The sequence below is a fragment of the Mus musculus genome, chromosome 9 (assembly GCF_000001635.26).
Source record: "Mus musculus strain C57BL/6J chromosome 9, GRCm38.p6 C57BL/6J".
Taxonomy (NCBI): Eukaryota; Metazoa; Chordata; class Mammalia; order Rodentia; family Muridae; genus Mus; species Mus musculus.
In genome coordinates, this window is record NC_000075.6 from 77,242,012 (window position 1) to 77,256,540 (window position 14,529).

The 14,529-nt window shown below is 38.7% G+C and overlaps 1 protein-coding gene across 69 annotated transcripts in view; it reads right to left on the bottom strand.

The window, feature by feature from the left end:
- Mlip (muscular LMNA-interacting protein) overlaps window positions 1-14,529 on the bottom strand; it is a 250,699-nt gene that overhangs the window by 139,928 nt on the left and 96,242 nt on the right. For 26 of the 69 annotated variants that reach the window (XM_006511427.1, XM_006511426.1, XM_030244578.1 and 23 more), the window contains exons 1-2: window positions 9,736-10,115; window positions 1,561-1,716 (exon numbers count right to left, since the gene is read on the bottom strand). The exons of 13 other annotated variants lie outside the window; for them this stretch is intronic. In XM_006511427.1, the coding sequence (XP_006511490.1) occupies window positions 1,561-1,716; window positions 9,736-9,963 (384 nt within the window). In that variant the 5' untranslated portion in view covers window positions 9,964-10,115. Of the gene's footprint in view, window positions 1-1,560; window positions 1,717-9,735; window positions 10,116-14,529 lie in introns of those variants that run through there. 30 more of the 69 variants (XM_017313568.2, NM_001368985.1, NM_001368978.1 and 27 more) reach the window with 4 other exon arrangements.

Consider the following 14,529-nt stretch of genomic DNA (forward strand, 5'->3'; position numbering starts at 1 on the left):
GCAGCCAAGACTGAATCATATAGCTACAGTGTTTCACCCTGTTCACAGGACTAATAAAAAAGAACCTATTATTACATTGCTTGAAATGGGACACTATTAAAAAGAAACATCCCAGGAGACCTTTATGTATTTAAGACTGCCATGAAATGACTTGACTCCCTTAGTCTTTGAAATACATGACAATTCTAGCACCATGAAAATCTTGCAACATTTTAGATAAGAATTTTCCATATATACAAGGTAAACCGTATTAGCCCAACCCCTCCACTTAGCTGAATAATAACAAAACACGAAGTTTTCTATCTCGTACTCTTTAAAATAACAAATAAAACAATATTAGAATATGTCTTAAAGAGACATTTGCTCCCAAATTAACGTTTTTAATATTGATTAATGCATATTAAATGTGCAACACAATGTGTTTTACTATGACATTTTCATATATGAGTATTTTGTTTTTGACAGTATTCACCACTCTAGAATCATGTTTGCCCCCTAACTTGCTCCCATATCCCCTCACTCCCCTAATGCTCCCCTTTCACTTTCTTCCCTTTTCCCAAGACCCTATACTTGTTCCCTTTCATTTCTAGTACTGTCCTATTACACACACAGGTAGATATACAGCCTTACAGTGTACTTTATTACACTAATAGTCAAACAGTAACATTTCAATTGAATCATGTACTTAATATAAGTATAACTTTGTCAAGGACATATGCTAGGAATATTATTATCTTTTACTTTGTCAAGTCTCACACTCTTTTTATTTTTCTCCAATCATTTTACTGTATAACTTTTTTTTTCTTTTTAATACTTTAAAATACATTAGAACAGTTGTATGAGTACAGATAAGGGTTTTCTATCAAACATACAAAGAAATAAAAGTCCTGGCAACAAAATACAGCATGCCTATGTTCCCAGAACTGTCCCAATATGGATTATTTATTCACCACATACAAATGCATCCTCACATCCTGTTGGTTTCTCTTGGGTTTCCTTTCAGGGTCAATTGAAGTATTTAATATTTTTGGTTTCAGTTTTGTTTTGTTTTGTTTTGTTTTCAGATACTTTTGGGGAAGGTCCCAGGAGACCTTTGAAATACACAATCCTGTTGATCGTAGATAATAAAACAGCAACTCAGAAGAGTTGAAAATAATGAAATACACGTTGAGAAACTGATGTCATTGAAGATATATATATATGTATATATATATATGTATATATATGTATATATATATGTGTGTATATATATGTATATATATGTGTATATATATATATATATATATATATATATATATATATATATATATATATATATATTACATTCATATGCATACAGATGGCAGCCCTGAAGATGGAGCCCACGGAGCTGAAGCTAAGCTCATTCTCCACTATAGAGCTAAACCCTCAGCCCTCATAATCCTATTTTTAACCATTCTTAGATTTCACAATCATCTTATTTTACACAGAAGAAATACACATTGATACAAATTTCCAAGCATTATTATGGATAATTTTAGAATGTCATTTGAAATTTTAAAAGAAAAAAAATAATCCTACCCTATTTACAGTTTCTGGACTCTTATCAGTTGGTTCCTCGGGAATTTTAACGAGAAATTTGGAAGTGTCAGCCAACTGAATGTGGGTTGGTAGTCTTCTGAGAGTGGGGACAAATGTGAAGATCAGAGGTTTGGCTTCAGGATCTCCAGGAGAGACCTATGAGATATGTAATAAAGTAGACTGTCAGCCTTGTCAAAGGTTTGTCTTGACTTTATCCTCCATGTTCCGTATTTATCTCATTCACTTTGATAAATTGCCCACTGCCATGTGATGACCTGTACTGATGCAAATAAAATTCACATAAAAAATATCCATAGCACATTAGAACCTCCTTTAAAACTACCATAGCAGGCTAGGCAGTGGTGGCACATACCTTTATTCCCAGAACTCAGAGGCAAGGACAGGCAGATTACTGTGAGTTCAAGGTCAGCCTGGTCTACAGAACAAGCTCCAGTATAGCCAAGGCTACACAGAGAAACCCTGTCTCAAAAAAGCCAACCAACCAGCCAGAAAACAAAACGACTATGACTATACCAAGGGAATCAGTCTGTTATAGAGAGGTCCTGTGTGTGTTGGGGGAAGGGTGGTGGGGTGAGCAGCACAAAGTAGCAGCCTGGAAAGCCATTCAGCCAAAGCTCACCGTGTCCCTGTGATGTGAAGAGGGAACATTCTTTTTTTCTTATTAGATATTTCTTTATTTACATTTCAAATGCTATCTTGAAAGTCCCCTATACTCTCCCCACACTCTGCTCCCCTTCCTACCCACTCCCACTACTTGGCCCTGGCATTCCCCTGTACTGGGGCATATAAAGTTAGCAAGACCAAGGGGCTTCTCTTCCCAATGATGGCTGACTAGGCCTTCTTCTGCTACATATGCAGCTAGAGACACGAGCTCTACGGGGTACTGGTTAGTTCATATTGTTGTTCCGCCTGTAGGGTTGCAGACCCTTTCAGCTCCTTGGGTACTTTCTCTAGCTCCTCCATTGGAGGCCCTGTGTTCCATCCAATAGATGACTGTGAGCATCCACTTCTGTGTTTACCAGGCACTAGCATAGCCTCACATGAGACAGCTATATCAGGGTCCCTTCAGCAAAATCTGGCTGGCATATGCAATAGTGTCTGGATTTGGTGGCTGATTATGGGATGGATCCCCAGGTGGGGTAGTCTCTGGATGGTCCATCCTTTCATCTTAGCTCCAAACTCTGTCTCTGTAACTCCTTACATAGGTATTTGAGAACATTCTAACCACAGAACTTGGTCAACTTCAAATGTGACATCTATCCATTTAACCCTAAGGCAAAAGTCTCAGAATATTGACTTAGGAACAACAGACATGCAAGAAAATTCCAGCATGCATCATTGCATCATATTCATGTTAAGATGTGAACCTGAAAGTGAAAGATGTCTGTTAGAATAGCAGCACCTCCTCTAAAGGATGTGTGATGCAGAAACTTTTAGTGTCTTTGGAAAGTCAGTTATGTCAAGTAATGTTTTGATGGGGCACACAGATAAAAGGATGTCTTGCTCAAGCAAACACATGAAATAATGTTTTCCTGAAGCAGACACAAATGAAAGAATGTTTTCCTGAAGCAGACACAGGTGAAAGGATGTTTTGATATAGCAAACATGTGAAAGGATGCTTGATGAAGGGGTATAAATATGATCCCACAGACAGTGGGAGATGAGCACTGAACATTGGTTTGACTTGCTCTGCCTAGATATTCTTCTCTAACAACATGCGTGTATTGGTTCACCTTGCATAACTGAGCTCAACTTGTGATAACTCTGACAGTGAGAGAAACTTACCCAAGAACTGCTAGTGGGGTTCCTGCTGTAGCTTGCTGCTTCCACAGTCTCACCTCAAACCTGCTGGTGTTTGTGTCTGGTATCTGTCTGCCTACTGGACTGGCTTGCAGCTGCTGAGTAGTATTTGGTGTTTGCTACAGGTCTGAACTGCTGCCAAAGAAGATGGAGCTTGCCCCCAAAGAATTATTGCTAAACTAGTTCCACTTCCCCCATATCTTAATAACTTTTCTCTTCCACTACTTCTGTTGGGTAGTTGGATAGAGGAGAGGTTGAACCCTTATTAAAAGTAGGTTGCAAAAAAGTTATGCCTACAGATGTGCCTTCTCACTTGTTTATACTTAACTCATTTAATAGTTTCATTAAATGCTTGCTTTTGTGGCCCCAGGAGGAAGGCTATAATAGTGAAGAGGAAAGAGTCAACACACTACACACAAATAGAAGAGGATATATAAACAGAGTTAAAGAACCTGTGTTTCCAGAGCCCTGAATCCCATTCCTTTTCCCCTCCCCTCATCCCTGCACATCTGTCTCCCTCCTTGCCCATTAGCCTGCTTCAATGCCTCTGCTAAAGCTGGCACTCACTTGGGCACATTGCCTTATACTTTGATGATTCAACAAAGTCTAATCAACTTCAGGGACTGGCAATTTAACAATGAAAAAAAAATTCTGATGTCATGAATGTGTTATCCAGTGGGGAGAGAAGGGTATTGATAAATAAATATGTGAAATATATAGTATTTCCATAAGTGGAGAGTTTCTATCAGGCTTTGTAGAAAGAAGACCATGGACAAGAAAAATATAAACCTTTTATCTAAGCATAAAACCTTTTAACTAAATTACAGGAAATGAGAGTTCACTGAAATAAGAAACCCAATATTTCAAACTGGTTTGAGGATAGAGTTCAAAAACAGAAGGGATGAGAGATGTCTCAGTGTCTAAGAACACACTGCTTTTGCAGAGATCTGAGTTAGGGTCCTAGCTCACAACTGCCTGGAACTCCAGGGGAACCAACAACCCCATCTAGACTCCAAGGTACCTATGCTCACACATACACAGAGCACACATGCACATAGATATATACACATAATGTAATTTTTTTAAATGCAGGATTAGATGGGGAAATTAAAAAATGCTTGAGAACACTGAGAAAGAGCCACTCAGTTGTAAATTGGAGAGAACAGCAATCTAGCCAGCCCAGAGGAAAACCAGGCCAACCTTGCCTTCTGTGAAACCATTTTGTGACATGGATGTCATCGTTTTGAATAGAAAGCAAGGCCCCATCTGATTCAGGCCATGCATTAATTTTGACACCGTTTTTAATTCATAGGGGTTGAAAAGAAATCTACCTAAGCATCTGAGTCTTCCATAGTAACTGCATGTCCTCTGTTTTGATCATATTTTACTCTAGAAAAGTAAGAGGTAGTCCCACAAAAAAATAATAGTATAGAAATTCTGAATGACTATGGAGTCTGGGCTTTGACTTTGAGAAGATGATCTAAGAAGAAGTCACTAAACATGTGAAGGGCAAGTGTATATGAGGTAAAAGATGACAGGGCTATCTTTGTACATGCAGTGTGGAGAGACAGCAGAAATGTCAGGACCAAGAGTCAGCACAGTAGCACAAACATGAAAAAGTCAGAAAGTGAGGTCCAGAGAGTCTCTGGAACTGGCAACATGGACATTAGGTTATTGATTAGAGATATTCTTTGTGAGCATGAATCAACTGAAGAAAATTTGATAGCCCTGTGTTAGACTTCACCCTTGTTCTTGAAAGATCTAAACTACTCAGTAATATTTGTCATGGGATATAATGTTCTAGTAACTGGTGAACATATGTGAATACAATGTTCATTCTTCAGGGCATTTAAAGTATATGTCACACCCTTCTGATTCAGCTTTCACCCTTTAACAGGCTCTTCTTTGTCATTTGCCATTTGTTCTTCCAATGGCAATCTGGGAATAATTGGAGTCAGAGCCCAGAGTTCCAGCCAGAACTTCAGGGAGAGATTCCCAAGAGTCATTTTCCCCACCTAACTCTCTCTGCTTTCAGCCAACCTGACAACCACGGTGTCCTGAGACCCTGAAACTCAGAGTGGCTTCAGAACTGAAAAGGAAGAATCACTCAGTTGATCCACAATAAGATTAGGGAACCAACAATGATTGAAATACTCACACCACAAAGATGTGACCAGATATCAATACCAGGAAATACCATAGAATTTTTAACTCTGTGCAAAAACATAAATATAAACAACCAAGACAATATACCTCTTCCAGAATTCCACACCCCTATTTTAATATACCCTTAAAAGGTGAATTTAACTGAAGGATAAGACAAGAATTTCAAAATAGCAATTGTGAATATGTTAAAGGACTTTAAAGAGGATACGAAGGCTTGGAAATATAAGCAAACACTTGAATGAAATAATAAAAGCAATTAAGATATAAAAATAGAATCTAACAAAGAAATAGAATCACTAAAGAACAGCAAAACTGAAATAAAACTTGGTAGGGAAAATTCAAGAAATCAAAAGAGTAAGTTCAGAGAAAAGTCTTAACAAAAAATTAGATGAAATATAAAAGAGAATTTCAGGTAAAAAAATATCTTTATGAAAAGATCAAACCTACAAGCAAAGGGAATAGATAAAGAAGAAACTGAGGTCAAAGGCACAGAAAATATATTTAAATATCATAGAAGAAAAACTCCCAAATCTAAACAGATATCTACTAAGGAGCAAGAGGCATACAAAACATCAAATAGACATAGACGCCACCAGAAAAGAAAATCCCTGTGATACATAATAATTAAAATATTAATTGTAAAGAGCAAAAAATAATATTAAAAGCTGAAGGAAAAAATATCAAGTCATATATAAAGGCAGACATGTTAGAATAACAACTGATATATTGATGGAGACTCTGAAAGCCAAAATGACCTGGAAGGTGCCCTACAAGCTCTGAAAAGCCACATATGTCATATATATAAAAATTATACATACATATGTATAATTTTTGCTGGATATATCCGACAAAACTATTGGTCATAATCAAAGGAGAAAGAAAAAATATTTCATGATAAAAATAAACTTTAAAAATTTCTTTTTGGCAATTTAATTCTACAAAAGACACTATAAGGAAACTTCAGTCTGAAGAGAATGTTAACTATACTCAAGGAACAAATAATCCAAGAACAGTTAACCAAATAAATTTTTTTAAATCCACAATAAAATGATAGGAATTAATAAGCAATGCTCAGAAATAACTCTCAGAATCAACAGTCTCAATTCCTCAATAAAAGAGCATGAAATATCAGATTTTAATAGAAAACAGAATCCTTCTTTTTACTTTCTCTGAGAAACACATCTCACCATTAAGGATAGACATCCCCTCAGGTAAAAGAATGGAAGAGGTTATTCCAAGCAGATGGATCCAAGAAAAAAAAATCAGATGTAGTTATTTTAATTTCTGACAAAATGAACATCAAATAACAATAATCAGAAGAGATAGTAAAGGACAATGAATACATATTGAAGGAGAAAAATCAAACAACAGATTAGGATAATTGCAAACTATTATGCACCAAATGCAAGGGCACCCAATTTCATAAAAGAAACACTACTATGCTAAAATCACATTGATCCTAACACAATGAGGGCGGATAGCTTCAATACCTGATTCTCACCAGTAAATAGATTTTTCTTATTTCTTCCTTTCTGCCCTCCCTTTTTCCCTTCTTTCCTTCCGTCCTGCCTTGCTTTTCTTTTCTTTTCTTTTCTTTTCTTTTCTTTTCTTTTCTTTTTTTGAGAGAAAGTTTACAAAGTTGTGTGGCTAGAAATGAGAAATATCTTGAAAGAGTTGGGGAATGGAAATAATATAAACAAAATATAACATAGAAATTAAAATTATTTGTCATGATCTCTTTACGATAGCCGTGTCAGAGTTGACGAGTAGTAGCTCATCATCTAAAAGCAGTGCTTCCCATTTTTTCCTTAGTGGGAAGAAAGGTTAGACCCCTTACAGGACCGAGAAAGAAAGGCCATTAAGGCTAATCAACAACACATAATGAATGCTACTGACTTCCTAGGTTTTCCTAGGGATGTTTTCTTACATAGTTAAGCTTGTCAATGTCCTGCCGAGATGGAGAGCGGTGTAAAGAGGGGTACCACTGAGTACTCAGTAGTTGAGATTCCTTGTCAGCTTGATCTGATTTTGAAATCTCTTAGGAGACACTGCTGGTGTGGCTATGGGAGTACCTCCAGAAAGGCTTAACTGATGAGGGCAGAGGACCCACCTGGATGTAGGCAGCAGAATTCAGTGAACTGGGGTTCCAAGCAAAAGACAAGATAGGAGAAGCCTCATTGGTGACAGCATCCATCTTCTTTCTGCTTCCTGACTGACAGTACAGTTTAGCAGGCTGCCTCACACTCCAGCTGCCTTGCCTTACTGAGCATGTTAAACTGCACACTCAAACCACAAGCCAGAATAAACCCTTTCTCTCTTAAATTGCCTTAGGCAAGTATTTGGCTACAACAATAAATAACTATCTATAATAATTAAAATATTTATCCTTTCTTCTCCTTTGGACAAAATAGTCATTTAATAGTTATCAAGAAAGAAAGGATGATATGTTGACCTCACTTCCAGGTGCTTATTCTTGCCCTCATTTTCCTATGAAATGATTTGGTCTCCTGAAGTCTATCCAAAGGAAATTAAATAGATTTATAGGAAAGGCTTCAGTATAGCCCACAGGTACAAAACCCATTGACCCTTAATAAACGGCCAGTAGCCATATCTTCTAAAGCATATACAGTGATCTAAACTTACTTCCCCAAGTGCCTTGCACAATTGTCCAGCTTGTCTTGTCTTAAATCTCTAAAGTACAAAATTCTGCAAGGGATACTTCCACCTATAGTCTTTTAAAAAGTTGGTAGTTATAATTTTAGTACACAAAACAAGAACAAAAGGAAGCCAGTACATAGATGAACAAGATGTGCCCTTCTCACAGTATGATGGAGAGATTTCTAAACATGAACACACGATGAGAAAGAAGGCCATTGAACAGGAGCAAGATAGTGGCCTTCAACTTTATGGCTACACTCTGCCCACAGGAACTTCAATGCCCTCCCTAAGTGAAATATCGTCATCAATGTAGGGAAGCAATTCTACTTCCTTATTTTAGTTGAACAAATACATTATATATAATATTTACTTATTACATATAGATATATGTGTGTGATATGTGATATATGTTATATGTAATCTAAAGATTAAAGGCTTACCTCACTGAGTTACTACTGAGTAGAAATAAACTCAGGGATTGATTCCTGTCCTTATATGCATATTCCAGAACATCAGGAAAAGGGCAACCCTTTGATATTAACTTTCAAGAAAGTACTACAAAATTAGCACCCAGGTCTTTCACTGTGTTTATCTAGCACCTGTATTGTGTCTTACCAGAAACCTAAGGTTCACTTGAAAGGACCTTTTGATGGAATGGGATTTGAAGCTACACTAGCCACACTGTGGAATATTCTGAAGATCTATGTTAGCCTGTAGACTGATGAATCCCTTGCTCAGAAAAAAAAAAAGAAGAAGAAGAAGAAGAAGAAGAAGAAGAAGAAGAAGAAGAAGAAGAAGAAGAAGAAGAAGAAGAAGAAGAAGAAGAAGAAGAAGAAAGCCATTTACCATTTACTGCACACTGTGTGGCAGATCTAACAGAGCCCCAAAATGAATCGCTATGGAGACAAAAAAAAAAAATCATTTTCCCACAAAGCGGAAGCGGATGCAAGTTAATGGCATTCGCTTCTTAATTGGCAATTAACACTTTCAGCTGCCAATGCCATTTAAACATCTGATCTTCGGGAAACTATTTTAATAACAGAAATAAGAACTAAGTGGATTAAAATAGTGGCTTGAGATACCCCTTTTGTCAGACTGACCCCTTCTCACCGGTGGCACAGGCTATAACATGAGAGGTGTTTTCCCCAGTGCCTCGCAGGCTGTAAGCTCCTTTGCTCAGCTTCAGGCTGTGTGCTATTCTTTCTTCTATTTCCCTAAAAGTGCCCCCCAAACACACCACCGTGTTGGCACCCGCAGCACAGAGGACCAATAGCCTCTTACTAAGAAAAGACATCACAAGCATTCAAACATTAACTCTATGCCAAGCGCAATCCTTGGCTTTTTCTTTGCCCAACAAGCAGTTTTGTCTTTATCAGTTGCCCGTTTCTCTGACTATAGATACCATCTCATTTCAACAACACAGACAAATTTATCAGCTCCCGGGTAGCTCGCCCTCACACCCTCCGGCATATACCAGAACTGGGTGTCTTTAAAAGTTACTGAAAGCATTAAGCAAAGACTTCTCTTTACCTTGGGTGTGGTCTCAAGGCTCCCCGCTAAGATGCAGGAGGTCATTTGGAAGTAATTGTTCCTGCAGGCACTCAGAAGCCCCTGCTCTGAAAGCAAACCAATGACTGAGGTGGAAAGAGAGCCTGTTACTAAAACAACACAGGCACACGCACGCAATCGCCTACACACACACACACACACACACACACACACACACACACACACACACACACGCAAGCACATACGCATGCACCCATATGCACACGCACACACGCGCGCACACACACACACACACACACACACACACACACACACACACACGGTTGCGGGGGAGGAGGAATCTAAAAGAACACAGAACAGATGCTTCTCCGAGTTGAGTATTTTTCAGCTCCAAAGGGTTTGTTTTGACAATTTTTACTTTTGGAACTTCACGAGAGGTCACACTGACTGCTAAAATGGGATCAGTGGAAGTGAAAAATTGCTACCTCTATGTGTTTGCCCTCTTTTCCTTTCAGGCTTGCAGTCCAATTATGTATTCCCTGAAAGGAAGGGAGAAGCCAGATTGGACAGCAATGAGAAGCTGATTGAAGGGCCCTGGCATCTGCCAGTTTCAGTGATTGGTTGACCACGCTCGCAGAGAACATTCAGATGCACAAACACATGCAAACACAGCGTCTAAATAAAGAACTGGAAAACACAGTGATCATTTTGGAAAGCCAGTCATTTCAGTGACAAGTCCTTGGCGTGTGAACGGCAGTCAATGATATTGGAGCATCCGAGTGACTCAAGTTCTGCTGTTAAACAAAAGTAGCTCTAAAAGAGATCTTGTTACCAAATAGCTGTCAAAACAAAATTCCCTTCCACTGTTGCTGGAAGATAGTGACTGCCCTGCCTACCTATAAACAAGTCACAAATATTTCTCACGAGATTGATTTATTCAGTATTCCTATTCTCTAAGCATTGATTTTTTTCTACAAACCTATGCAATCTATATTTGTGCATAAGCACTGGAAGATGTAATGTGGAGGGAGCTGGCTATATACTGAATGCTATGCAAAAGTGAAGGTTTTATTTCACGTACAGTTACAGCATTTAATATTTTCAACATTGTCAAGAGCTTGAACTTAGGACAATCATGAGCGCAATAATGACTCACAGTGATTCTATTAAGAAGCAGGGAAACTATTGCAAATAACACTAGTACATCTTGCCCCAGGAAAGGGCCAAATTTCTAAATGTATGTGCTGTTACATCAGTAAGAGATATCTTCTGACATCTACACTCATGGTTATGTATATCTGATGCCAAGAACCTTTCATTCTTTCTGAGAATATACATAAATCTGTCATATAAATAACAGAGATACAAAGAGAAGAGAGTTTTAAAGATCGCCCATCACCCATCCTATAGTTCTTAAATGTCACTGCATGATCCGCCATTGGCAGCACCTTTAGAACTGTAGTTTCTGCTTGAGAAGTTCAGCAGTGGATTCTCCACACCTGCACTTTCAACAAGCTTCTGGGTTGTATCCTGTTGCTGGTGTGTTGTTCTCCTACTTCTCCTCTCTGTTGCACTGATAAGCATCATGACCAAAAGCAACTTGAAGATAAAAAAGGCTTATTTGACTTACACATCCTGATCCCAGTCTGCCACTGAGGGAAACTAGGGCAGGCAGCAAGGAGGAACACTGCTTATCAACTAGCTTCCAGGCTCACTTTCTTATACCTCCCAGGACTTGCCCAGGGGTGTCACCCCTCACAGTGGGCTGGGCCCTCTCATATCCATACACCATCAAGAGAATGCCATAAAGACCTATCTACAAGACAATAAAATGGGAACATTTCTCTGATTGAGATTTGTTTTTTTGCCTGGCAACTCTAGTTTGTGTCAAGCTGACAAAAACTAAACCATGCGGTGGTATTTTCCTGACCGTTCATAAAGCCACAAGAGCACAGACATTTGCTGTGAATTAATTGCAAGAATTTGGCTACACTCAGAATGGGAAATGGTATCCTGTTGGATCTAGAAGAATTTATCTGACAGTCAGAGAAGATTTAGGGAAGCCCTTGTTAGAGCAGTAAGAGAAGTGAGTAGCATGAATAGACAGGAAGCAGAGGACACAAGTCAGAAGATCTTGGACCTCTGAGCTGTTCTGAATGTCTACCCTGTGAATGTGAATAAGGAAAGCATTGCTCCATAGAATCCTACAGTTAGATTCAGCTCGGGCAGCCCATGCTTATGTGTCAGATACTATCCCTTGTATGTTACTTCTCATGGCACTGTGGGTTTTTAACTTTATAAATAATACAAGAGAGTATAAAAAGACTCCTAAGACCAGAAAAGTCGGTCAAATCTAGATTATCATCAAAGACTTTGAATCAAGGTATTTTAACTTTATGCGTCATTCAATAAGGATTCAGAGATGAATATGCGTACTTCTAACCTCAAAGAGTGCCTGCCGTCCAGTCTTAGATGCACTCTTCTCTGAAGTCTATCTAGTATATGGATCCCGGGCCAGTGATGTATAGAATTTTGTCAATGGCTCCGTTTATTCTAAAAGAGCTTGACAACTCCAGTGTTCTTGTCTTCTATGTCACTCTGCTTTCCCTACTAGGATCTTGTCTTGTGCCCATTCTCTTCTTCAAACATAAAGCAAAGAGGGCAATTAAGCCCAAATTTGGAAAAGGAAACATTTTAGCCTCTGTCTTTAGCTATATCCAAAGCTTTCCTTGAAGCACTTTGCACCATCAGAACAGTTAACCTGTCAACTTGCAATTTTTGTCTATCTTTTAGCATTTTTTCTCTCATAATTTTCAATTATTGTTTCATTAAAAATAATCATTGCTGTTACAACTACTTCAGTGAGAGAAGTCATAATTTTTACTTAAAATAAAAACTTAAAAGCCATGCATTGCAGCAACATTTGTCAACCATCTGGTTAGTTACGTTTATAGCTCCAGAGAGTACATGAGTTTAGAATAGTTTCTGAAGAAACCATTCGCACTTGGCCAGCAAATGATGATGGTCCCTGATTTAAGACAAATTCTGTATCTATTCTTCCATTGTGGTACATCTGGGTTGTTTCCAACTTCTGGTTATCACAGATAAGGCCGTTATGAATATAGTGGAACACATGCCTCTGTGGTATGCTGGGATATCTTTTGGGTATATTCCCTAGAGTGGTATAGCTGGGTCTTCAGGTAGATCTATTTCCAGTTTTCTGAGGAACCTCCAGATTGATTTCCAGAGTGGTTGTAACAGTTTGCAATCCAACCAGCAGTGGAGGAGCATTCTTTCTCCACATCTTTGCCAACATGTACTATCACCAGTTTTTGATCTTAGCCATTCTGATTGGTGTAAGGTGGAATCCCAGGATCATTTTTATTTGAATTTCCCTGATCACTAGGACTTGGAACATTTCTTTAAGTGTTTCTTGGCCATTCGAGATTCCTCTGTTGCAAATTCTGTCTAGCTCAATGGAATACTATTCGGCTATTAAGAACTAGGACATCATGAATTTTTCAGGCAAATGAATGGAACTAGAAAATATCATTCTGAGTGAGATAATTCAGATCCAAAAGAACATGCATGGTATGTACTACTAATAAGTGGATATTAGCCAAAAAGTACAGAATACCTAGGACACAATCCACAGAACTCAAGATTAACATGTCGAAGGGCCCAAGTGAGGACACCTCAATTCCACTTGGGAGGGAGAAGAAAACAATCATGGGAGGCAGAGAGAGGGAAGGATCTGGGTGGAAGAGGAGAGTGAGAGAAAAATGGGGAACATGATCAAGTATGGGGGGGGGGACAAGAGAGAAGCTCTGAGGGCCAGCAGAATGAGTGGAAATACACAACATGGGGGAACTCTTAAGAATGTACCAGAGTGGTTGTACAAGCTTGCAATCCCACCAACAATGGAGGAGTGTTCCTCTTTCTCCACATCCTCACCAGCATCTGCTGTCACCTGAATTTTTGATATTAGCCATTCTGACTGGTGTGAGGTGGAATCTCAGGGTTGTTTTGATTTGCATTTCCCTGATGATTAAGGATGTTGAACATTTTTTCAGGTGCTTCTCTGCCATTCGGTATTCCTCAGGTGAGAATTCTTTGTTCAGCTCTGAGCCCCATTTTTAATGGGGTTATTCAATTTTCTGGAGTCCACCTTCTTGAGTTCTTTATATATATTGGATATTAGTCCCCTATCCGATTTGGGATAGGTAAAGATCCTTTCCCAATCTGTTGGTGGCCTTTTTGTCTTATTGACGGTGTCTTTTGCCTTGCAGAAGCTTTGCAATTTTATGAGGTCCCATTTATCGATTCTCGATCTTACAGCACAAACCATTGCTGTTCTGTTCAGGAATTTTTTCCCCTGTACCCATATTTTTGAGGCTTTTCCCTACTTTCTCCTCTATAAGTTTCAGTGTCTCTGGTTTTATGTGGAGTTCCTTAATCCACTTAGATTTGACCTTAGTACAAGGAGATAGAAATGGATCAATTCGCATTCTCCTACATGATAACCACCAGTTGTGCCAGCACCATTTGTTAAAAATGCTGTCTTTTTTCCACTGGATGGTTTTAGCTCCCTTGTCAAAGATCAAGTGACCATAGGTGTGTGGGTTCATCTCTGGATCTTCAATTCTGTTCCATTGGTCTACTTGTCTGTCACTATACCAGTACCATGCAGTTTTGATCACAATTGCTCTGTAGTAAAGCTTTAGGTCAGGCATGGTGATTCCACCAGAGGTTCTTTTATCCTTGAGAAGAGTTTTTGCTATCCTAGGTTTTTTGTTATTCCAGATGAATCTGCCG